This window comes from Homalodisca vitripennis, chromosome 8 (genome assembly GCF_021130785.1).
Source record: "Homalodisca vitripennis isolate AUS2020 chromosome 8, UT_GWSS_2.1, whole genome shotgun sequence".
Classification (NCBI taxonomy): domain Eukaryota; kingdom Metazoa; phylum Arthropoda; class Insecta; order Hemiptera; family Cicadellidae; genus Homalodisca; species Homalodisca vitripennis.
This window is the reverse complement of record NC_060214.1, coordinates 102,571,268-102,597,772: the sequence shown is the minus strand read 5'-3', so window position 1 is coordinate 102,597,772 and position 26,505 is coordinate 102,571,268. Positions and strand designations below refer to the sequence as shown.

Sequence of the window (26,505 nt, the reverse complement as noted above, 5' to 3'; positions counted from 1 at the left end):
AGTCAGATAGAATCGACATTATTCCAGTGAGATACCCCTTGTTCCGTATGATCCAAGTTTATTTAGCAAGATGCCTTGATCGACTACATCAAAAGGTCTGCGTGAGTTGCAAAATAAAACAGAGTGTGTTCACCAGAGACCAGCGAGGATGAAATTCGTTTTAATGTGAAGGCTATGGCACATGTAGTATTGGAATCAGGTCTGATACCAAACTGATACGGGGAAAGTACTTTGTTTTCTTTAAGGAAGCTATGAAGTCGGAAATATATAATTTTTTCAGATACTTTTTAAATCACCGGAGTTATGGATATGGGTCTGAAAGAGTAAATACCGGTACCTTTTTTGTGTCGGAAAGAAAGTTAAAATGTGGGCTAGTTCATCAACATATTCTCTTATGAAGGGGGAAGAAATACCGAATATGCATCTAGAAAAACTACTATTAGAGGATAAAATGGAATCCGTAGTTTCTCATAATTCGATTCTGTAGATGAAAAAGGATGTTGTAGTGAAATCATTGGAGAAAAATTACCCTGTCTTAGAACTGCTGACCGCGGGTGATAGACTCAGGTGGTCTCCCACATTTACGAAAGCTCGATTGAGCAATGATGCTATTTGTTTTGGGTCCTTCAATGTCTCACCTGCATACTCCAGCTCACACAAACACTGGTTTCCTAGATGGTCTTCAACTGACTCTCAAAGTTGCTCTCGCTGGCTTAGGGGTACTGTGGATTGAGATTGCTGCCTGTTTGGATTTAGAAGCCTTGATTATACCCAAATGTTTCTTGAGGTAGTTGTCATACAACTTTAGTTCTAGGGATGCTCGCAACTGCATAATATAAGCATCAGCATCCTACGACGGCTCTCGAGAATATCTTCGTTAAGCCATTTCGATCGTTTTGGTCTCGCTAAAACCTTCTTTACTAATGGAAACGATGATAAGAAGTACTTACCTAGTATATAAAAAAGTTGAAAACATTGAATCAAATGGGATAAGTTTAAAAACAGGATATTCAAATTCTGTTATAAGTAGAGGTATAAATACATTTTTTAAATTATGGTTCGTAAATGCTTGAGAAAACGTTGTTTTTTCACCATGCAGACTTTGATTGGTGGGGAAACCATTGAATTATCTGTCGTGCATGATTAGACATCCTGTACTCATACGTTATCTTTGCCTCTTGTTATCTCATATTTTGTATGTCTCGATCTCTCGAAGGCACATTTTTACAAACACAGTAATGTTTTTTCTATAAAATGTAAGACACGGCCACAGTTGCCAAATCTGCCGAGTTGCCTTTTTTAAGTTGGATAATCTTATAAAGTAGTTGTTTCTATAGACTCCAAAATACCACACAATGAGAGAGATGAGGATAAATGATCCCATAATATTCCTTAATTAACACATGGCTTGGACACTAATTCTATAAGGATCTCAAGAGACGAATGCCCAAGGACAATATGGCGCAAACATGATCAATGTGATTATTCTATGTCAACCCTCCGATCAAGGCGTACTGCAGGATACTTCGAAGAGTAGAATCTATCAACACAACGGCTGAGCCACTATTAGAGTGTACAAGCCGCAGTTAAAAATTTAATACACTAGATTTTGGTGAGTTTACCTGTAGGTGAAGGATATTGAAATGATGTGCACAATTAATTGTTAAGATCAAGTGAAGTCTAGAGCTCGAAGTTTTCAGCTTCCTTTGAAACATAAAGTCATGAAATGAGATATAAGATGGTAGACAAATACAAAAACAATATTTTTACCACATCATGCCGACCAGATAGAAGATTCTGGAATTTTTGCACATTTTTAGTTTTTGGCACAAAACTATTTTTTAAAGATAATGTTGCTATTATATAATTCAAGGATGAGACTTGTTACGATTTGAGTTGTGGACAGTACTTGCAGGTCTAATTCTATAAATATAACATAGTCTTAAGTTTGATAATGTTTCTAAATACAGATATTATGTCACATTAAAGTAAATATGACATTACTTCACTGTTTTAATAATAAAAACTATAATATTTAGTATAGGCAAGATAAACAAGTGGTATTAGTACAACACTTCTCTTATATTGTAAGATTGATACATTGAATGCAATAATATAATATTATAATGAGTTTATTACAGGTCTACATACAATCTTAGAGAGTAAATCTGACAATGCTTTTAAAGAAAATTATACTGTATGTCTTACTAATGTTTATAGCTACATATGAAATATACAATCATAAAAATCATTGTAAATATATATTTAAATTTCATACACGTTTATTAATTAGTTTATTTATATTAGGTAGTTATATTATTACTTATAATATTCATTAAAACAGTAAATACTCTAAATTGACAGAATAAAAATAATCTAGTGTGGCTATTTTTCTATGACACTTTTCATTATGTTCTGAACCGATTTTCTGAATTTTAAACACAAAAACTGATAAAAGCGTAGGCTTATTATTGATATCATTACTTCTGTTCGAAGCAATTTAGACAGTATTTAATGTTTAATTTTGTTTCTGAAAAATCTATTTTTCATTACAAAAAAAAAAAAAAAACTTAAATCCACTTCTACAATTCCCCTATTTTAAATTTGATCACATTAATTTTGAACTGCATTTTTATAAATAAAAATTGTTGTTGTCTGCAATTAGTGTATTGCATTATATTTAGATTTATGAGTTCTGTTTACAATAATATTCTTTGTTTATGATACTTATTATGAGTTTATATTCTGTGTTCTGAGTTTATGTTCTATTTTGTAAGCAATAATAGATAAAAGAACTTTCGTATCAGTAATGATGGGGAATCGTAGTAATTCCTTCTCGAAAATCTCGCATTATAGTTGTAATATATCTTGCAAAAAAGCTATTGTTTATAGTTCATTCAAAGGACTTAATCAGAGCTAAGTATTGCCTGACATAGTTTGGTATTCGATCAGATATTGTTTTTCCTAGACAAAGTTTCCGAACCAGATGATTGCCCTTGCCTGCTATAAAGTCCTCGGATGTGAGCCCAGAGAAATCTTGTGCGTCTTCGCCCGCTCCGGCAGCCACCAGGGCGAACGCGAAAGGAGAGACGGCGACGAACCAAGGCACCATTCTCTTGAGGTCTTCCTTGAACTCCTCCACAGTGAACCTCTCGGGACACCCGAGCTGTTGCAGAGTGTCGTTGAGTACTTGGAGGTAATGGAGGAAGAGTTCCTTCTGCCGGTGTTCGCGCACATCGTGCCTGCCACTTGTGTACATAAAGTACACCAGGTCAGCTGTGGGAGTCGTGTACCTCGACGATTGGTAGTCTATAAACTTCAAATCATCCAGTTCACCGGATTTACTGTACTTAAACATGATATTAGCAGTCCACATGTCGCCGTGGTTAAGTACGTTCAGGTGATTAGCTCTGGGCTTTATAGTTTCCACAACCGCATCCCAAATGTTGTCTGCTCTGCTCAGGAAGAAGTCCGCGTACTCCTTATGTTCTTCGCTGTTGCTGAGGACCTCTCCGTACGTCTTCACTCCAGTCTCTATCCATTGTTTCAGAGGTCCTCCACCTTCCGGGAAGAAAAACTCTCTGCCCACGAATTTAATCAAGTCCGGCTTTTCATGGTATACGGCAACAGAACTTGCATGGAACTTCGCTAAGGTCGTGAGAGACATTTTGAAGTGATCGAAGTCCAACTGTTGATGCGAGTCCAGTAGAATGTAGTCCTTACTCAGATCTTCCATGATGTATACTCTGTCAAGCGAGCAGTAGAAGGATTCTGGAGCGAACTTACACTGAGCCTTCTCCATCATGGTCGGAAGTAGGTCTCTGTAGTAGACCGTTTCCTTCTCCCAAATGCTCGGCCCCAGTAGAGCTTGCAGTAGTGCAGTATCGTCGGTGTTCTTCACTATCAGGTTTTTTGAGTGCTCCTGATTAGACTTGCCTATCCGGTAACGAACCGCAATACGGAAGATGTCGCTGGAGAAGTTGAGGACGTCTGCTGGAGCCACGCTGAAGTTGGCGATCGTCACTTTTGGCTCTTTGTGCTCTCCCCCCTGCAAGGCAGCCACGACAAAATCCTCATTTAACCATTCTGGAGTTAAGTCCCCCATCATCCTGAAACACAAAAATACATTAATGTATACGCTGAGAACAACCCCTTTGAGGGTTCATTTTTGGATAGTTTATACCTCCTGGGGTGGTTCATTCAGCTTCATATATTAGGGATTAAATATATACTTATAAAAAGATAAAGAGCAGAAATCATATTTTTGACCAAACATAAGAAAAAGAGAAGGAAACCAAAAACAGCTTACATAAGTTCCTTTAAGACACTGAAAGCTCATCACGTATGGGAGATCTATAAAAATACCACAGTTTAAGGACAATTTGGTCCACAAAATTGAATTTTAAAATAACTTCAAAACAAGATGACTGTCGACAATGCTAGTTTAGCCGTTTTCGGTATTGAGCTGAATGATGATAAGGTTCATGACCTAACACTTTGTCTTAGTAATAAGCAAAATGTACTTAGCTTAAATTTTTGGGTATAATTGTACAATCTAATCTTAAGTGGGAACTTAATTTTCACATAGACTCTATAGCTTCTAAAATCTCGAAGGGCATTTATATGTTAGGATCCTAAAGCAATAGTGTAGGCCCTGACGTTTTTCTTACTATATTTATGTACATATACACAGTCATCTAGCGTATGTAACTGCTCCGTGGGGAAACTGGTTACACTACTAAAAATATTTATCTTACAAAAGAGATTTATTCGCCTGATAATCGGGGACCCTTTTAAAATTTATAGTAATCAGTGTTCATTAAGTCAGGCATTCTTTCTTTACCTTCATTTTATAGGTTGTTTAGCATAGAAGAACGATCAAGGGAAAAACTTGCTATCAGTTATTGCAATATAAAGTTTATTTTTAGGCTGACCTTTGGACTTTACCCTTAGTCTGTCTGACACTTAAACGCCTTAAAAATATGTACATCTTGAATTATGTTTACGTTGAAAATTTTTGCCGATCTCCTTGTAGACCATCCTCCATTGGATGTGAAAAGTCACTAACTACCTTAAGAACTATCTCTTAAGTCCAGTATTCATTTATTTTAGTTTATCTTTCACAACTCGAGTCAAGAGAAGAATATTAAACCACCTAGAAGAGGATCTACATTGTAGTTTCAAACTTTTAACCAACGTATGTTTTAAAGAGTGATCCTTTTGAGGTCGGATTTGCGGCATTGTACTCTACTTTAATTAGTTACAACCTATGCTCTTATTTGAGATTTCCTTCTGACTCCTTGTGGGTTATCCCCTGGCATGACAAAAAATGGTAATTACTTCTAAAAGTAGATTTATAGGTGCAATAATGATGTGCCAAGTTTTATTGCTTTGCCTATAATCATTTGGGAATTATCAAGCCCATGCTGGACTTTATTGACATCGTGTATATTAAGTTAAATCAATCAATCAAAACTTGTTGTAAATCTGATATACACAGGTATGAAACTAGGAATTAAAATTAACCTAGTTGTCAGTTCATAATAGTGTAACCCAATCTGCTTTCGACAGGAAGGATCAAATATGTTTAATAACTTGCCTAAAAACATAAAGGCCTTGCCTTATAAACATTTTAAAGCCTAAATAAAAATGTTAAGGAATTTGCACTGTTAAGGAATTTCATGAGACTGTATTTTGTTAGCCATTAGTTTTTAGTGTTTATTGACATTTGTCCATGTAATCACTTGTGTTAGACAATAAAATTCTTGATTCTTGATACTCTGCAGAATTTCTTCACACTGTAGATCCACCTTTGATTCCACCTTACAATGTTAAGATTCTGCATATTCTGAAACTTTGCAACGGAACGTGACTGCAGGTTAATACTGTACACAGAAACGTTATTGAAGTTTTCACAGGTTTGTGGTGCTGGAGAAACAGTTTTTATACCAGTAACCTCCTTGATTCCACCCGACTACCAGCTGCAGTGCAAAACGCTGCATTTTCCTGTTAGGCATGTTTCGCAATGACAAGAAACAAGTCCAAGGTCATCTTTGAAAGTGGCGGGAGTGGACTGGCTGTTTATACCACGGTCAATTACAGGTTGTCTGTCCAAGAGCTTTCCTCTCAGTCTGGTAATATTGCTGCCTGAGGGACGAACAAAAAGTTGTTTATCAGGAGTTTTTATGACAGTCTGTGTTTTGCCCAGCAGTCCACATCGGCAGTCTCACGGTCTTAGCGGTATAAGGAAACGTATTTTTAATCTTCTCAAATCAACAAAGTTATGGTCACGTAATTTGTGTGTTATTCTTACCGTAATGAATGACGGGTACTATACAAAATACAGTGATGCTTGATCACTACTATAGTACAAATAATAAAAGCAAAAGAATTCTCTAAATTGTGCTCTAAGTTGTCAATTCAAACCATCTAATTATTTAAACAATTCTAAAACGCCAAATTTAATACACAAGTCTGTGAATGTGTTCATGTAAGATATTTTAAACTGTATAACTCAAGATTGTGGCGTGGTATGATTGTAATTACTGAAGGAGTAACATAAGGGGGACAGAAAATATCCCTCCACTAGTGTTATTCTCTCCGAGAAAAAAATAGGTGACCACAGTATGGTCACTGCTTTGAACTTAAAGTAAAGTTTGTTCATGGTTAAGAAAATCATAAAGTTGCCTATATTTGAGTGATGAGAGTTGATATACTGATCAGAAATTGATATAACTCATAGACTGCAGACCAAAGCAATGACAGAATACAGTGATCAAATATAAATAATGAGGGTTATATTGTAATCTGTTATTTGGTTATCACATCAAGTATACTGCGGCCTAATTTCCAAGAACGAAAGCCGAAATAAACACGCTTTAAAAAGTAGGCAAAGGGCTCATTTTAGGGAATTTACACATGGTTAATATTATAGATCTAAAGTATGTAAAATATTGTTCTTCTACAACGCAAAGGATCTTTATGAACGGTTGTGTTGCATTACTGTAAATAAATTTAATCATTGAAATAATACCGAATATGATCACTACATACCGAAATTGTAGCACAGCTCTGTCTTATATACTTAATAGTTGCGCACTAGAAAGAACTATAATTAAATTTATGTTCAGGTAAAATTCAACGTTCAGCTGGCAAACTGAGCTCGGTGACCAAGTTGATGCAATTCAAATTGCCCCGTTTGTACCAAAGCTTAAATTTCGATTTTAAATTGTATAATACTTATCAAGGACGTCCAGAACAGATCCACCCCCCCCCCCAGTAACAGCAAGACAAATAAATACTATAAATGTACTATATAAAATGAAACTGCCTGCAAAAATCAATTAATATATATATATATATATATATATATATATATATATATATATATATATATATAGCAACAAATTTAAGGTCAGCGCTTCCATCGCAGTATTTGCGGACGATGTCACTCCAAACTCTTCAATTTAAATTAAATGGCGAAAATTCTCGATCTAAGACGGCGAAACTTGCAAGTCGTATATGCTTGGCCCTATGAATACCGTATCGACACCTCAGGGGTTGGTCGTTTCCCGCTTATTGATACGCATATTTTTACGGTTTACGTATTTATTTCATCAGATAATAGAACCCGTTTTCTTTTTTTATTTTCTACTAGCTGTTTCCCTCAGCTTCGCACGCTTTTCGTAAGCTTTTCCCGTGTATGAGCACTTCTGGTTCAGGTAAACTGTATTTCCAACGCCGATGTAGAGTTTACCTTGTTGCCACGATCACGAAAATCTGTTTAAAGTGTATGTTTATAGCCATTGTACACGTACATGTACTTTATTATAAACTAATCTGACAATAAGTTCAACCAGAAATTTATTTTAAAGACACATATACACCAAAACTTAGCGCCTACAAATAGTGTTTGGCTATTTAATATAAGTAACTGTCTCGTAATTGCAGTTTATAAAGTGCAGGCGCTCTGATAAATTTTATATTTTGCGCCTCTTAGTGGTGAGTCGCATCAATGGGCATAGCATAAAAACCTTCTACGTGGAAAAATACAAATTTTCATAATGACACACACACACACACACACACACACACACACACACACACACACACACACACACACACACACACACACACACACACACACACACACACACACACACACACACACACACACACACACACACACACACACACACACACACACACACACACACACACACACACACACACACACACACACACACACACACACACACACACACACACACACACACACACACACACACACACACACACACAACACACACACACACACACACACACACACACACACACACACACACACACACACACACACACACACACACACACACACACACACACACACACACACACACACACACACACACACACACACACACACACACACACACACACACACACACACACACACCACACACACACACACACACACACACACACACACACACACACACACACACACACACACACACACACACACACACACACACACACACACACACCACACACACACACACACACACACACACACACACACACACACACACACACACACACACACACACACACACACACACACACACACACACACACACACACACACACACACACACACACACACACACACACACACACACACACACACACACACACACACACACACACACACACACACACACACACACACACACACACACACACACACACACACACACACACACACACACACACACACACACACACCACACACACACACACACACACACACACACACACACACACACACACACACACACACACACACACACACACACACACACACACACACACACACACCACACACACACACACACACACACACACACACACACACACACACACACACACACACACACACACACACACACACACACACACACACACACACACACACACACACACACACACACACACACACACACACACACACACACACACACACACACACACACACACACCACACACACACACACACACACACACACACACACACACACACACACACACACACACACACACACACACACACACACACACAGGGTGTCCCATGAAGAAACGGAGAAACTGTCAAGACTTGTTCTTACGGTGAAAATTATAAAAAAGTTCATATACACATAGGTCCAGAAACGCTTAGTTAGCGAGCCATATAGGGTGAAAGATTTCGCCCAGATTTCAGTGCCACCGTTAAAAGAGAGCCCTATTAAATTATTTTGGCCGTTACCCAGGACGTTAAATTTAATGTATATTATGCAAATTGAACTGAAAAATTGAATAAAATTGGTACCAGACCTCTAGCTGCAGTAATTTTTAAGATATCTGAAGAAATACGCAAAATTCGGTGTCCAAAAACAAGTTTCATTTAGGTTTCAAGTAGATTAACTTTGTTAAATGTACAACAAACACGTAAAATTATTTAACAAAACTTGTAAAGAATTAATTTCTTAAGATAATGATGTAAAATAAGCCAATTAAAATTATACGTAAACTTTAAGAAAATCAATTTTTAATTAAATAAATAACGTACGAAGAATAGACAAAATCGGTTACACTTTTTTCTTGCTGAACGTACATGTTTTTATCAACTTTTATTTTCACTTACTATGGAAAAAAAAATAAATAAATGCTAACAAAATAACTAACTAAGTCCTGACAGTTTCTCCGTTTCTTCATGGGACACCCTGTATATATATGTCTTTGTCATTATCAAGTAATAAGCAAAGCCAACTAAAAAGTTTGTGAGTACTTTGTAATAGGCATGTTAGACTACAGATAATGAATTAAAATATAAAAAATATTTCTTTGTGTAGGTGTAAAAAGCTATATTTTAACACATGTAGGGGTACATATTTATGTCAATTTTAAGCATACGCATTTTCAACAAACAGAATAAATAGTTTGTGTTTCCAAACACTAAAATATATGCAACTATATATTTTTTAAAGTAGACAAAATTTGGAGTATAAATTAGCTGTTGGTTGCCATGGAAACAATTATAGTAGTGACGTCAAGGGGCATAATACAACATAATGTTTCCTTTCTTTACTTTTTAAATGAATTTTTTACTTTTTACAAATAAAACAGCTCCATATCAGTTAGAGAATAATTTATTATTATTCAGCATAAGAAATGATATATAAAAACATATAGTTATGCAAGTAACATTATTTTTAAGCAATCCTAAAACTTGTAAATCCATCTAAATATATCACATATTTTGTGCAAACTGGGCGGTGTTTGTAGGGTTGAATATTTTGTGCTAAGCCCTGACCAGGGAGGAATGAATTCCCTGCCCTAACTGCAGCGCCACCGCCCTCTATGTGCAGATAATGCAACTAAGTGGCCAATTGGCATATCCGGCGCACACAGTTGATGGAAACTTTCCTACAGCGATCTTTGGTGCTATTCCTATATTTACGTTACGACCATTACCATTACTAAAGACTGAGCCATTTACGTTTACGTTACTACAGTTACACCAGTTTCAGAGTATAAATCATAACACACATATATTTCGGGTAACCCTCAAACAGCTCACATTACGATAATATTGCACTGAACTCTAGTAATGTAATAGAAAAACACAAAATAACTTATAGTTTCATACATTATTTTAAATGCATTTACCATGGAAAACATATGCTTAAATTAAGTAATATTTTAGGAATTAAATACGAGCGGTAAATACGTTTTGTATTACTTCCCAAATACGTTGATAACCTGTGAGGTGCTACTAATATTTATAAAGAATCAATGATTTTTTTCAATAAAAGAATGTTTATATGATTGTTTAAGAAGTAAATGCAAAATCCACAGACGTTTTCTTGCATTTAAAATGATTAAACTATTATAAATTTTAGAATGATTTAAAATACTGGATTACTTTTTCTAGGAATTAATTTGAATAAATTAAATTATAAGAGTAATAATTGCAGGATCCGAGAGACAGTTTGCATTGAATAAGCAAACAACAATTCTTTCGGGGTTGGGAGGGGGAGAGGAATTCGGCCTAAGAAACAAATTGATGGTCAGCCACAACAGTTTTGGGGGAGGTCGATATGGGAGGGCACGTATTAAAAGGGTTAAAAAGATATAAAACCAAATTCTTTCTCGAATCTAATTTGTTCTAGCGTCACACACTTAAAACCAACCGTAACATACTTAACTGACGCTGCTTTAATATTGATTTAACCATTTACAGACCATGAAAGACTCGATCTCTCTATACAGGTGTCCGAAGGTGATATAACTATTATTTTATATATTATTTGAGAAAAAAATATAGTTTCATATTGTTAACAATTTTGATGCCATCCTATTCAACCTTCACTAAAACTAGCTTTGCTATAGATAGATTAGTTTTTTGGGAAAATATCACCCATCGATTTGAAGAAAACCAAAGTATTATGCTTATACAATGAAAAGTTCTTCAAGTTCCTGAACTATGAGACCCTTAACAAATGTGGCATGTTTATAAATAATACATTCAAGCAGACAATTTGTTATCATACTGGTAACCATCAACGAGCCAAAATACGACAATATTTAGACATAGAAGTTATTCATTTCAATTAATACAATCGTTAATCAGAAAAAAAACTCTTTGCTATTTGTTAGACTTTTAATACTTGTAATCTCTAGGCGAGAAGCCCCTGCAACGTCCATATGTGCGAGTAGATAATAAACTATAAATTCGCAGACTCACAGCCCACAGAATTGAATTAAATGGTACTCATAAAATTGGAAACGATGGAACTTACTTATTGCTACTAACTTACTTATTCGAAACGATTCTTCGAAGTATACTGATTATAAGTGTGTGTCTTGTCGGACAGTTAGTGTAGTACAAATTCGAAATGTGTACTTCCGTAATCGCATTACTTATCGTCAAGGTAAATGTTTTTTTGATTTCATAGAAAAGATAAGTTAACACAAATACGTGTAAACGAGCCTGATAAGAATAATTAAAATGAATAGTTACAAGGAGCAGGAAAACACAACGGATATACTTTACAGAGTGTTTTATGTTGTATAAACTAATTATCTACGATATTTTGTCTGTCGTGTGTCTTTTTATTTCCACGAAACATTTGACCTGTTAACTTTTTTACTTTTTTCAGATATACCTATCTCGGATGGGATTTAAAGTCTTCCTCTTTTGCTGTACGGTGTTTTACCAACTAACGAACTAAATAACGAAGCTGTGGTGGGAAGGGTTGATTCAATTCAAATGTTGAGTTCAGCTGCATCCTTTTACTTAGTCCTTCTGGAATGTAGAGTCCACGTCCTTCTTAAGAGATCCTAAAATGTCGATGACGCTCAAAACGAACTCTGCATCATTTTGACATCAGAGACACATAGACTACAAAATCAAGTGTAATCCAGATAGATGAAGAGGTTATCTCATTGTCTCATCAGGAGCACAATTGAGAATGAGACTTCATACGTTGCACTAAGTGGAAGTGGAAATAGATCTGAATTAACACTTCCAATAGAAAATAAGCTGCTACAAGGGAGTACTGGAGTACAAGGGAGTATCGAAAAAGCGCACAGATGGATGACTTTTAATTTTTACCCTAAAATCAATACAACTATTCCTTGGACAAAGATTAACATATGTACTATACGTACATACGAAAAGAAAGACGGACTGTAGGACTGTAATTTAACCTCAAAATTAATAGGGTTCTTCCTTGGACCAAGAGGAACCTATGTAAAAGTTCCATGTCCCTACTACCTTTCTATCAAGAGCATTGCACAGACGAAGGGACGAAAGGACTGTCATTTGACCTCAACATTAATAGGGTTCTTCCTTGGACCAAGAGGAACCTACGTAAGAGTTCCATGTCCCTACTACCTTTCTATGAAGAGCATTGCACAGACGAAGGACGGAAGGACTGTCATTTGACCTCAACATTAATAGGGTTCTTCCTTGGACCAAGAGGAACCTACGTAAGAGTTCCATGTCCCTACTATACCTTTCTATGAAGAGCATTGCACAGACGAACGGACGGAAGGACTGTCATTTGACCTCAAAATTAATAGGGTTCTTCCTTGGACCAAGAGGAACCTATGTAAGAGTTCCATGTCCCTACTACCTTTCTATCAAGAGCATTGCACAGACGAAGGGACGGAAGGACTGTCATTTGACCTCAAAATTAATAGGGTTCTTCCTTGGACCAAGAGGAACCTATGTAAGAGTTCCATGTCCCTACTACCTTTCTATCAAGAGCATTGCACAGACGAACGGACGGAAGGACTGTCATTTGACCTCAACATTAATAGGGTTCTTCCTTGGACCAAGAGGAACCTATGTAAGAGTTCCATGTCCCTACTACCTTTCTATGAAGAGCATTGCACAGACGAACGGACGGAAGGACTGTCATTTGACCTCAAAATTAATAGGGTTCTTCCTTGGACCAAGAGGAACCTATGTAAGAGTTCCATGTCCCTACTACCTTTCTATCAAGAGCATTGCACAGACGAACGGACGGAAGGACTGTCATTTGACCTCAAAATTAATAGGGTTCTTCCTTGGACCAAGAGGAACCTATGTAAGAGTTCCATGTCCCTACTACCTTTCTATGAAGAGCATTGCACAGACGAACGGACGGAAGGACTGTCATTTGACCTCAAAATTAATAGGGTTCTTCCTTGGACCAAGAGGAACCTATGTAAGAGTTCCATGTCCCTACTACCTTTCTGTCAAGAGGATTGAACAGATGAACGGACGGAAGGACTGTCATTTGACCTCAAAATTAATAGGGTTCTTCCTTGGACCAAGAGGAACCTATGTAAGAGTTCCATGTCCCTACTACCTTTCTATGAAGAGCATTGCAAGACGAACGGACGGAAGGACTGTCATTTGACCTCAAAATTAATAGGGTTTTTCCTTGGACCAAGAGGAGCCTATGTAAGAGTTCTATATTCCTACTATCTTTCTATCAAGAGCATTGCACAGACGAACGGACAGAAGGACTGTCATTTGACCTCAAAATTAATAGGGTTCTTCCTTGGACCAAGAGGAGCCTATGTAAGAGTTCCATGTCCTACTACCTTTCTATCAAGAGAATTGCGCAGACGAACGGATGAAGACCCGATTTCAAGAAGATCCTGCCGGTAAAAAAGTACTGTTGATCATGACTCAACTTTTTTTCTTCAGACATTTTAAATTAATAAAATGTTCACTTTATGAAATGGAGGTAGAACAATACCACGTGGAGAAAATTAAAGCTTAATAATATAAGGAAAACTAGTAAATGACAGTTTTAAGGTCAGGTCTTAAGGTCACGATGTAGACTGTGTATAGTAGATTTTCTATTAGGTTTTTATTTTAGTAAACATCATACATATTGAAATTTGTAACTAAGTTGTTCTTTAATAAACCAACCATATGTTTTTTTACTTTTCAAGTAAAATTAAAATGTTCCATAGATGTTCTTTAGATGAAATCATTTAAAAGTATTTCAGTAAAGCAAATCTTTCATGTGTCTTGATAAAATAGTGAACAATGTCACATGATTCTAAAAATGTTAGGAATTTACTTTTTACTTTGTAGCTCTTTGCCATTTTGAACCCAAAATTCAATCGCGATCTTCAAAGGAACCTACGTATCAAGTTTCAAAGATTTCATTTTATGAGTTTATAATTACAAACATGAGTTGGTAATATTAAATGAATATATGTGTAAAATGTTAGTAAATGTAATGTATTAACTGATAAATAATACAAATTATACGAAATTTGAGGTATATTCTTAGATATTTACAATTGACCTTGAATCACAGTACGTATGGGTGAGCCCAGCGCGCTCGGCTCCCTCCGTCTCAAAAACAATTAAACTCATGAAAAATGGGTTTACATTTCATTACTCGCATACCTTACTATCGTAAGTGCCAACGTCCTAAAATTAGGACGTTGGATAATTGTATGAAGATTGCCAGCGTCCTATTTTTAGGACGTCGGCAGTTTATGCATAGATTGCCAGCGTCCTATTTTTAGGACGTTTTGTAAAAAAAAGATTAAAAATATATTTAGTAATTAAAATAAACATATCAGTAGTGTTTTGGAATCACAATAAAACAATCTTTCCAATTATTACTTTGTTTAACTTAATTTTTTTTTAATTTACTTTAATTTAACTTTTTTAATTTTTTAAAAAAGTAAAAAAAAAACAAGCAAAAAACTGTTGTGTTTGTAGTGTTGAGAGCCCTAAAGGAGGAGGAAAAAGAAAAAAAATCCTTGTATATGTGTGTTAAGTGCAAGAGAGGGGTGCACACAAAGTGTTACCCTTCACACTTCTGCTGAGTTTTTTTGTCTATGATTTTTCTATGTGTACATATATGTAAATAGTTACTTGTTATTTTTAGTGTTTATAAGTGAACAATTAATTTTTATTCTTTCAAAAACAAGATACGATAATGAAAAGTGAAAATATTTGCAAGGTTGACTAACTAATATTGTTATAGTAACCAGAAACATTAGTTGACATTTAATTCACAAAATGGAATATTTTCCTGGTAAGTAAAATTTTACATGTTTTTTTAAGTTAGCATTTTCAAATTTTGAGATTTTGTTCAGAATTAAATGAGGAATTGAGTCATGTACCTAATGTTGTGCTAATGTGATTTTTTCTGTACTGTATTTCAAGTCAAACTCAAAAAATATATATTCTTTTTATTTTTTACTGAGTATTTTTACCATAAAAAAATAAATAAACAAATTTGGTTGTATAATTAATTATATTTTTGAAAAAATACAATTATCTAGGAGTAATATAAAAAAAGAAATAGGAATTTATCTTAAAAAATGGTCCAGTTAGAGTTTTTTAAAGAAAATGAGTAATTTTTGGCCAAAAGTGGCTGGCAATCTTGGTACAGACAGGTGTGTGAAGGCCCGGCACTTTCAGTATAACTGTAACAAATTATGCTTGGCACTAAAAGGGTACAGTTTTGGAGACTTAAATTTTCCTTTCAGATTATTCTAAAACACATACTATTGAAAGAAACTCGAGTTTGTGACGTTTTGTCGATTGGACATAATTTCGTACATCAGCAAAAATACATCGTTTATACATCTTATCAAAATCGATTTTAACTCGTACAAAATTTAATACTTTTGGAGAGACAGGATTTAGGTTCTTAATGTTGTACATAAGTAGAGATTATTTCTAAATTAAAAAAAAACTACTAACACAGTATTGGAGCAGAGTATGTGTGACGTTAATGTTTGACAGAAAATTCGATTTAATGTCAACGTCATTTGTCTCTTCATAATAAAATGTGATGACCAAGTTCTGAATTTAGAGCATCCATGGCTCGTGTAACATTCTTTGAAAAGATAAGGACTTTGTCTTATCAGTGTCATGTCTTTATTTTGCTGTTTTGCCGATTTATCTTATCAGATGGATAAACAACTCCGAGAGAGTTGGTTATCGGTTGAAAATATGATAAGGTGTTTTCAAGGCTTTATTTGTCGCATTAGTCAACAACGTTTTACAAGATTGAACTTCCATGTTTTAAGATTGTGGGTTTTAAGAATAATATTCACAGTGAAAGACAGTAGGAGTATTTAGACCTCCCACAATCACCTTATACTTAAGAAAAACATGATGTAAACTTCTCTTAGCTTATCCAAGTGGTTTGATTATATTCGATTATTCCATCATATGTATATGTATTTTTGATATAATAAAAAATAAAATTTACGAACATAAAAAATTGGCATTGTTTGAAATTAAAACTGAACTTATTTACATGCATCTTCAATGCAAAAGTTTTAAAAATAGCAATTTATTTTAAATTAAAAGTGTTATTATAAGATGAAATAGTGAAAGATATGGTAATGAAGATTAAGAGATGTAATAAAGAAATTAAAAATGTCATAAAAATACAATAAGAGCACTCATAGATCTATATTATTATGAAGACTATAAAAACCATTTTAAGCTTATAAAACATATAAAAACAATTGTTATGTTATTATATGTTTGGAAACAAAGAATGTTTTGTACATTTTATAAACATAATAAGAATTATGTTTTTTCAATTTAAAATCTAACCATGAGCAAAGGCTTTCCAACTATTACATAAATAAGTAATAATCAGTTAAGGTAACGCCATTTTATATTATATCATGGTTATTTTCAATTTATCCTAAAATCTAAAGAAAAAACTTTGTAGTGAATTGTAGCATTACACAACTTTTTTATCTGTGGTATATTTAATTTAATATAACAGAAATCTAAGGTCAATAAATTAATAACAATCATGAAAGCCAATAACTTTTTTCTAGTTAATAGGTGCAAATTCGTTTTATATCATATACTGTATTTCTAGATAGTATATCTAAATGTATTATTATAACTTCTTGGAAGTACACATTTTTAGTAGTAGAAATTTTAGTTTTTGAAAACCTTTATTGAGAGAAAAGACACGGTTGTATTGTACAAGATTTCATTATCGTATTCAACAAGTGCAAGGTTTGGAGTCCTTTATGGATTCATCATCTGAGTTCACGAAACTGTTACATATTCACAGTACTCATGAACAATTTAATTCAGAGATTGATAAAGGATACTTGGTTAAATTTCAATACATCCTGAATTTATTTAAAACAATCCAAAAACCTCAAAAAAATATTTATTTATTAAACTAAAATAGAGTATGTACGAGTACATGACTACACACTTTTGATGTTGATTAGACTCTTGACTTAATTCAGCACAAACCAACTGTATAAAGGATAAAATACTCTTAAAAATTGAATAAATAGTTTCATGCACTTATATATTTATATAGAAAAATAATTTACGTAAGGAATTGTTTTTGGACAGATGTTCTACTGGAAACTGTATGTTAAAAACTTCCCAACAATTTCATAATAAATGAAGAGATGTTATGTTGTAGAGATTGACTTGGAATCATTTAGAGAGTCCAATGCAAGTATGCAAATTATCATGTATGCATATTGGTAATTTTGGTATTCATTATAGTTGACACTGATCTAAACTGCCTCTTAAGAGTAAATATATCTCCGTGACGCATCTTTAGTGACAGAAGGCTATACACGATCAAGAAATTTAGGGTATTTCGTAAACCAAATTATCTTTTTAAAAAACTGCAAAATGTAATAACAAAGTTATTTTAATTAAATTTTGAGACCTTGAAATGATTTGGTTATTTTATGTTGTTAGTAAAATCCCTTAAATAATTTTGAAACCAAGAAGAAGCTTTATCCTACGAAAATGAGTTGAAACCGGGAATAAAGAGTTACCAAGGGCTATTAGTTTTTTACATTTTTAAAATATGTAACCCCTCCATGTTTTCCAGATAAAATGGATTTACGTGTTAAAAGTAATTCTCGGGTGTCAGGTAAATGATTCTAGAGAAAAAAAAAGTTGCAGGTCCAAACATTGACTTACCACATTTCCTGAATCTGAGAGTATGCCTAAATGAAAGGTTTTGAAGCTTCGCCCTCTTTATTAACACTTACGTTGTACTCCTTTACAGGTCACTGAAATGTTACGGTTCGAGTGTTCCGGAAATAATCGCTAGTTAAAACGCTAACAACTTAATTATAATTGGAAAACCAATCAGATTTATGTACGTTATAAGATGCAATACGTGAATTAAAGATTAAAGCCGTAGAATAAATAAAATTACGTAATATTGCTAAATAAGTAATTTTAAATGAAATGATCAATCATATGCTAAGGTACTTAATTTATAAGAACTATATTTTTGTCTGCTATTTATCACCAATAGCTATCATATCCTATTTTTGTTTGAGATGGCGTATCCCGTTGCCAGAGGACGTGCCAGTTTTGTGTTTCCTTAGTCTTTCATCTTCTCTGATGAGGATATATTGTACTGTGCAGTGACTGGTTGGTTCTTCTCCCTCTGTTACCTTAAGTTTACCTTACCCTCTCTGTGTGCTTAATTTATATCTTAAGATTCTATTCACACCTGGAGAAGATGACGAGGAAAGTAGAATGCGGTATCTTTAAGATTAACGTTATCATATGTTCAAAAACCATTAATATTTTCATTTGGAAATTCGGCATAATCACTTTTCTGCTTCGAAATACTTTAAATTGTGTATCATTTTAAATTATTTAATAAATATTTTGTCATTGTTAAAATAATAACTCGTAGTTTTTAATAATTACATAAACGACAACATTATTTTAACACCCAAGTTCGTGTATTGTTAAGGAAAATTGCTCCTTTTGTGTTTTTAGTTACTCCTAAAACATGCTATCGCGACTGAACGTGTCAAGTACAATCTTAATCAGCGAACGTTGTTTTCCTGTAACCGTTCCAATTAGTCTCATTAAATGATAAAGTTATTTGATTATCTTCCTCGTAAATAAAAAACATCTGAATGGGGAAAAGCAATAAATCTAACCGACAGTTCAAACCATTGGCTTGATCAAACATTTGTTCCCGCCAATTACGTGTTTTTTGTTCCGTATAAAAATTGCAGGTTACGTGTTGCTGTAACAAAAATTTCGTCCAAGGAGCAATTAAATAGGTACTGTACACGGATTTAACTTAATTTTACAATTTTCCCCAGTACACAACATAGAAGGACTCCACACCACGTATTACGTAACATGACTCACCGAGGTTCAATACTAAATTTCAAGTACCGGTATATTCCTCATTTCATTCGGCTCCATGTGTTGTCACTATGTCACATCTAAACATGCTATATGCTGTACTCAGTTTGTTTACAACATTTATTTATTTTTTGGTTTTATCGTTACCATCAAGGCTACCACACACATAATTAGTGTTAAAATGTAAATTTTCAAGTCTACAGGTTATCGAGATATCGAGCGGACAATCAGAAATGAAATTGAGAGATAGGGGTCGCTGAAGTTTGGCCAAAATAAAATGTTTTAAATTTTTTAAATGCAGACCCTCGAGTGATTGGCTTCGCTAATGCTCATCTAATAAAGTGAAAATGTCAAGCCACACCTAGGTAAATGGTATTAACCTAAAATATTCTACCTAAAAGAACGTTACCCTAATTTTACTTCTTAAAATATTCAGGTTTACAGCCATACTGAGATCTAATTAACCAGTCTGATTGACAGCCTAGCTAATCAACCAGATGTTAGTGCAAACAATTTGTATTAAATGTAATACTTACAAAAATTGCAAGAAAAATGCTATATAAAATATCTGAATTAAAAACATACATGCAATACAAATACAGGGTGACAATTAAGTCTGGAACCTCTTTTTTAATTTTTGAACCACAATAAAAAAAATACCAAAGTTCACACGTGCTTACTGGTGATAGTAACGCACACATCTGCCCAATTACCGACCGGATAATCCCTTTGGGGGACGGTCCTCAAGGAGTCAGACAAAATTTTTAAATAGCAGCATAGGTCAACATTTTGAACACTTACTTTGATCACAAGTACTTAAAAATAGGGTTTTACTTGTAATACTTAATAATTTAACAATTGTTCAATAGTTTTAAAATTCAAACAGCTATAATTACTGAATGAATCCACCTTTTGAAATCCGGTTTGCGGAATTGTACTCTGCTAAGTAAGACCTTTAATTTGATATTAAACTTGACCTATGCTGCTATTTAAGAATTTTGTCTGACTCCTTGTGGACCGTCCCTCCAAAGGGATTATCCGGTAGGTAATTGGACAGATGTGTGCGTTACTATCACCAGTAAGCACGTGTGAACTTTGGTATTTTTTTATATTGTGGTTAAAAAAAAAAAAAAAAGAGGTTCCTGACTTAATTGTCACCCTGTATAAGTAGCTTACGATTATAAGGTAAATAATTGGCTGAGCTTTAGCGGAGCCTATCACTCATGGAGCTGAAAATTTGAATTGAAAATGTTCTAAGTTTCACTAAAACACACACAAAAAGAAACATTTTTCAATATTAAAAATATACATTTAAGAATACAAGAAGAAGTTTTTTTTTTAAAGTTTTCTTAGGCATCTAGGTACTTATGCACAGTACGGACCCCACCTATTTTTTTACAAATCGGGTAAAGTAAGGTTATGTTATGTTATGTTAAATTACTATCATAATATAACCTAACCTAACCTAGGTCAGGTGACTAGGTAGTGGACATGCAGAGCGGGCGCGTGAACCACTGTCCGGCGCCTGTCACTGCCTGGCAGACGCCTGATAAGCCGCCGGCACATGCCGCAAGGAGACTAATGCTAGGTTTTTGGTCAAGGTAACGAACCCTTGTGCAGCTACACTTATGGCTGATATTCTGGAGCATATTGAACCAGGTAGTACGATTATGTTTAACTACTGGAAAGGATACAAAACCGTTGAACTGGAAAGTGCTGGATTTGAACATTTTTTCGGTCAACCACAGCTACAACTTCGTAGATCCCGAAACTGGGGCCAACACGCAGCGGGTAGAAAGAATGTGGGGTAGTGCGAAATGGCGCAATAAGGTCCAAAGGGGAACTGTTCGGCATCATCTGGATACCTTCTTGGCGGAATACATGTGGCGGTCAGCAGTAGCGGAGACCGGAGGCATAGGTTTGATGCGTTGCTAGCAAACATCGTGGCCTTCTGGGATGACGCCAATATACAGTAACAATTTTTTTCTCTCTGTTAATTGTTGTAAATATCTTCATATTCATGATGTTTTTTTCCACCGAACTGTGCCCAATTTGTAAAAAATAGGTGGGGTCCGTATAGTGCATAAGTACCGGCATCTAAAAAAAACTTTTAATAGAAGGCTGTATTTATTATAAAATTGTTATGGGGGAATACCACGCATATCAAGAGGGGGAATACCACGCAGCTACCGGCTGCGTGCGATTGCCCCGCAGTGTACTCGGTTTCTAAACTAATCATAACGCGAAGCCTAGATGAAATAGTTGGACGAAACAAAGCACAAACGAAAGCTAAATCTTAACTCTACCAATAATAATATAAATTATTTTTGAAAACCATTAAATTTAGGTACTTACCACGTAAAAACATGAGAAGAAAAACAAGATAAAACCAATGAAAAATACACTTTATATCACTGACGCTCTAAAGGCTATGGAAAATGCCGAATCACCGTTTGTAACTAGTTGTTGTTTGGGCCACTAGGACGCAGCACTAAACAGACGCGCCTGACGTCATCCTAAATACTTAAAATAGCCTGCGTGTCATTACCCGCATGCGTGTAATTCCCCCCCTCTCCACTACTACTTACCGACTTATTACTATATGCGGACGCGCCATTTTCGAAATGCTCTAACTGGGAAACCATTCCCCCGAATCCTTCCCCCTCCACAGTACCTTCTTCTCCCCGGCCATAGACCTCAGTACTGGCCTGACAGCCGTATAGTTCAATAGGAAGTTTCGTTTAAGGCTGTGCGTCGTAAATTTTAAGAACGGTTAGTAATTGCGTGACTGTTTTAATTCGAACTTTTGTTTACCTACAGAATTGTTATACAGTGCTTCCGAAAATGCTATTGTTTTATTAAGTTTTTTATGTGTGTTGCTGTTTTGTGTATTGATTGTGACATCTTCATGTACTTGTATTGTGATGGATAACGAGACTGAAGAACAAGAAAACAACCGTATTAGAAACTTTCTAAACGAGACTTTGTCAGACGATGAGTAGCTTGAAGACTCATTTGTTGATAGTGATAGTAGTGAAGAAGACGTAGTTGAGCGTGAATCTGTCGAGGATACTGACGACACTGATGCAGACCCAACCTTCGAGCCGGGCGATCATATTGAGTCAGATTAAGAAGAGGAGCCTAAGACCAGAAAAAGAAAACGAGGAGACAACTCTGGTTGTTCTTCAGGTTCTACAAATATACCACATAATGTCACCACGCCACCTACCCCCATCATGTCACTTGCTGCCGCCCCACCACCTTCTGTTGCCGTTCCGTCGCCTGCTGCAACCATGCCACCTGCTGACGCCTCACCGCCTGCTTCTTCCACTCTACCATCTGCTGCAGATCATGATTCTGAAGCGACAGTTGCTGATTCCCACATTATTTTTCTCCAACGCCATGTAGTACGTGCTAAGAATAATCATGTTTGGTCTGCAAGCCCAGGCACACAAAGATCAAGAACTCCTGCTAGAAATATTGTTGTGATTAGAAGGAAAGTACTCGGTGACGCAAGGCAAGCAGCAACTCCCCGAGAATGTTTCATTCAACTATTTGACGAAGACATGGTAAATAAAATAGTTCTTCACACCAATGAGCAAATGGACAGAGTCAGAGCAAATTATTATACTCAAAATAATACAACTTCCTATGTAAATAACGAAGAAATGATGGCATTTTTTAGTTTGTTGGTAACTAGCGCTGTTTTAGACAATCATTTAGTTTCAAGGGAATTATGCGATCAGAAATGGACTGGAACCCAATATAAAAGTGTAATGAGTAGCGAAAGGTTTGATTTTATCCTGTGCTGTCTCCGGTTTGACAATATGATTACCCGCTTGGAAAGACAAAGATCAGACCCATTTGCGCCCATTAGAGAACTGTCGAACATGTTTACTAACAACTGTAGCTCAAAGTATAGTCCTGGATCATTTATGTTACTGTTGACGAGCAGCTGTTAGGTTTTCGTGGGAATTGTCTATTTCGAATGTACATTCCCAACAAACCTTCAAAATATGGCTTAAAAATTGTATTGGCTTGTGACACAAACACTAGTTTTATGATAAATGGTATACCATATATTGGTAAGAAGACGGAGTCTGGAGGGATGCCTGTTTCTGAATAGTTTGTAAAAGAAGTTACAAGACCTATCCATGGAACCAATAGAAATGTTACAGCAGATAATTGGTTCACCAGTATTCAGTTAGATGACGACCTATTGAGACCTCCTTACAATTTGACAACTGTTGGCACAATCCGTTTGAGCAGGAAAGGGGTACCAAGCAATGTACTTTCTAACAGTAGGGAAAGACAAGTAAACAGTTCAATATTCCTCTTTGACACAAACAAAACACTGGTGTCATTTAAACCAAAACAAAACAAGACTGTATACCTGCTGTCAACCATGCATTACGCGGCAACAGTAAGAGAGATCTCCAACAAATCCGAAATTGTGCACAACTACAATGAGACTAAAGGTGCAGTGGACACAATGGATCAGATGTGTCAAAATATGTCGTGTAGTAGGAAAACCCGCCGATGGCCATTATGTGTTTTTTTGGAATTATGAACATATGCTTCATTAATTCATATGTTATATATTGTTTGAACTGCTTCGCACAAAGAAGGACTCCTAAGAACCGTAAGTCATTCATGAAGGAACTCTCAATGGAATTGACACACCCTCACATGCGAACTCGCTTGCAAAACGCCTCCCTTCAGAGAAACTTTCGAGCGATGATCTGTGAGAATTTGAATCTGAGAATACCTCCTACTGCCCATCGTCAACCAACCGCAGGAGCAAGAAAGTATCTGTTCCTTCTGTCCATCAGCAAAGAGACGAATGACGACCTCCTACTGCAGCCGTTGTCACAGTGCAAGGTGTGGTGAACACAGAGCAATGTGTTGTGTGCAATGTGATGAAAGTTAAAACAAAAATTCAAAATAAAATGTTACAATTTCATTTATTTTTAAATAATACCAATTCAGTTACTTGAAATTTTCAATTTTAAAATTATACATTTTCATTGATCCACCTAAACGTGTTTCATCAGGTGAGTAAGATTTTTAGCAATAGCAGTTCATTTTATGTATGTCATACTATACAAAAGTGTATTTATACAATAAAAAACAAGTTTTTTTAATCCGTTTTTATTGTTTTTCCTCAAACGTATCATATTGCTATGAAAAATAATCATATATTGCAAAAATATTTAACAAAATGTATAAATAAGGATTAGTTAGGATGAAGCTACAATAAAAAATTCGACTAAGGGTAAGTCAAGTAAGCTTCTAACGCTCTTTAAATAAAAAAGTATTAATATAACAAAATAAATAAATAAAAAGTCGTCGTAAAAATTACGAACGCTTAGCAACTACGTAACAATGAACTAGGGTTAGTAATCCAGGGTTAACTAGCAAAACCAATGTTACTAACCGAATCGTTAAACAAATTGTTTGCCAACGCTGACACTGATCCAATGAATGGCAACCAACAAGTGTCGTTACTTTGCGTTGTAAAGTACAAAGATTTCTTTTAAATAAGCCCTCCGAATTAGTTAAAAAAACTATTTTAGTTGAGCGGATTCATGCACTAGGCTAAGCTTATAGTGTATGTTAAAACAACTATTTGTAAACTCTATATTTGAAAACAATTTAAAACTATCCTAATAAGTTATACATTAAGGGATGGTAAAAGAGTTTAAAACAAAATAAGGACGTAATATTCCAATTTTATAGAATGATAATAACACTGTGTTGGTTTCTTGCAATTGTCTAAAATTATAGTGTTTTTTTATATACTCATTTTTATTTTTCAAAAACTATAAAAGATAGGAGTGGGAAATATTTAATACATATTCTCGAGTACAACATTTAAAATCCTATGGCAATTTCATGAATCTACAATTCATATAAAATATATATATATATTTTTTTAAATTAAATGTTACAAATTTCTATTTATAACAAGTTTTGAAAAAAGTTACGGCATTGAAAATACATGGAATTTTAGTGGTTGTAATTGCCTATAAAATCATTAAAAAATTATGACTTTTACTACTTGGTATCTGTATGATATTAATAGTAAAATTCAGTATATATAAGATTAAAAACGCATGTATATTTTTATTGCACGGAAATAAAGACTTAATATTACCACAAAAGTATTCACTTCATGGTTTATTATGTGGGCAATCTAAAAAAACACTAAAATAAAAAATAACAGTAAATAAAAGTGACCATTCTAAATACAGAATCCCCTTAAGAACACACATCTTAAAAAAAATCGATAAGTTGGTTACTTTTCTTATGAATCCATAGCTGTATGATTTATTCGATCAGGAAAATGTAATTAAATCATAATTACTCTAAAATGCAATTCTGTGGGTAACATTTCCTAAACTTTACGGGAGGTAGCCCTAGTTAGAACTGCTTAAAATGTTCAATAACTCCCCCTTTCCCCGTGAAAATGTAGCCTGGTTACGCCACTGAAACTTTTCTAATAAAATATCAATAAATTTGATACAATTGACTCTATAAATAACAACTTTATAGAGAAGGCGTTTTCAATTATATTTTACTTTCAATACTGCATATTCTATACGAACTAATTAGTAATTTACAAAAATCTGTCTTATGTGTGCAGCTTTTCTACGTAATCAAAAATATACTTTTTTCTCAATAGAATCGGTATGTTGTTGCCGGAATCTATAAGCGGTGTAACATCTAACTACTTACGTTCGTCAGTGAAATGGCCTTGAGTAACATTGTAGAGGGGACTGTCTGCCAAATGATTGTCTGAG

General features: G+C 34.9%; 1 protein-coding gene across 3 annotated transcripts; it reads right to left on the bottom strand.

The window, feature by feature from the left end:
* Positions 1–2,000: 2,000 nt before the first annotated feature.
* LOC124367809 lies at positions 2,001–26,505 on the bottom strand. Of its 3 annotated transcripts, none has more exons than XM_046824935.1 (2): positions 26,441–26,505; positions 2,001–4,109 (listed from the first exon to the last, which is right to left on the bottom strand). In XM_046824935.1, the coding sequence occupies exon 2, from the start codon at positions 4,106–4,108 to the stop codon at positions 2,894–2,896; it is 1,215 nt and encodes a 404-aa protein (XP_046680891.1). In that variant the 5' UTR covers position 4,109; positions 26,441–26,505; the 3' UTR covers positions 2,001–2,893. The 3 variants fall into 3 exon arrangements, with proteins under 3 accessions (XP_046680891.1, XP_046680890.1, XP_046680889.1); XM_046824934.1 differs by lacking the exon at positions 26,441–26,505 and adding an exon at positions 22,058–22,210; XM_046824933.1 differs by lacking the exon at positions 26,441–26,505 and adding an exon at positions 18,503–18,521.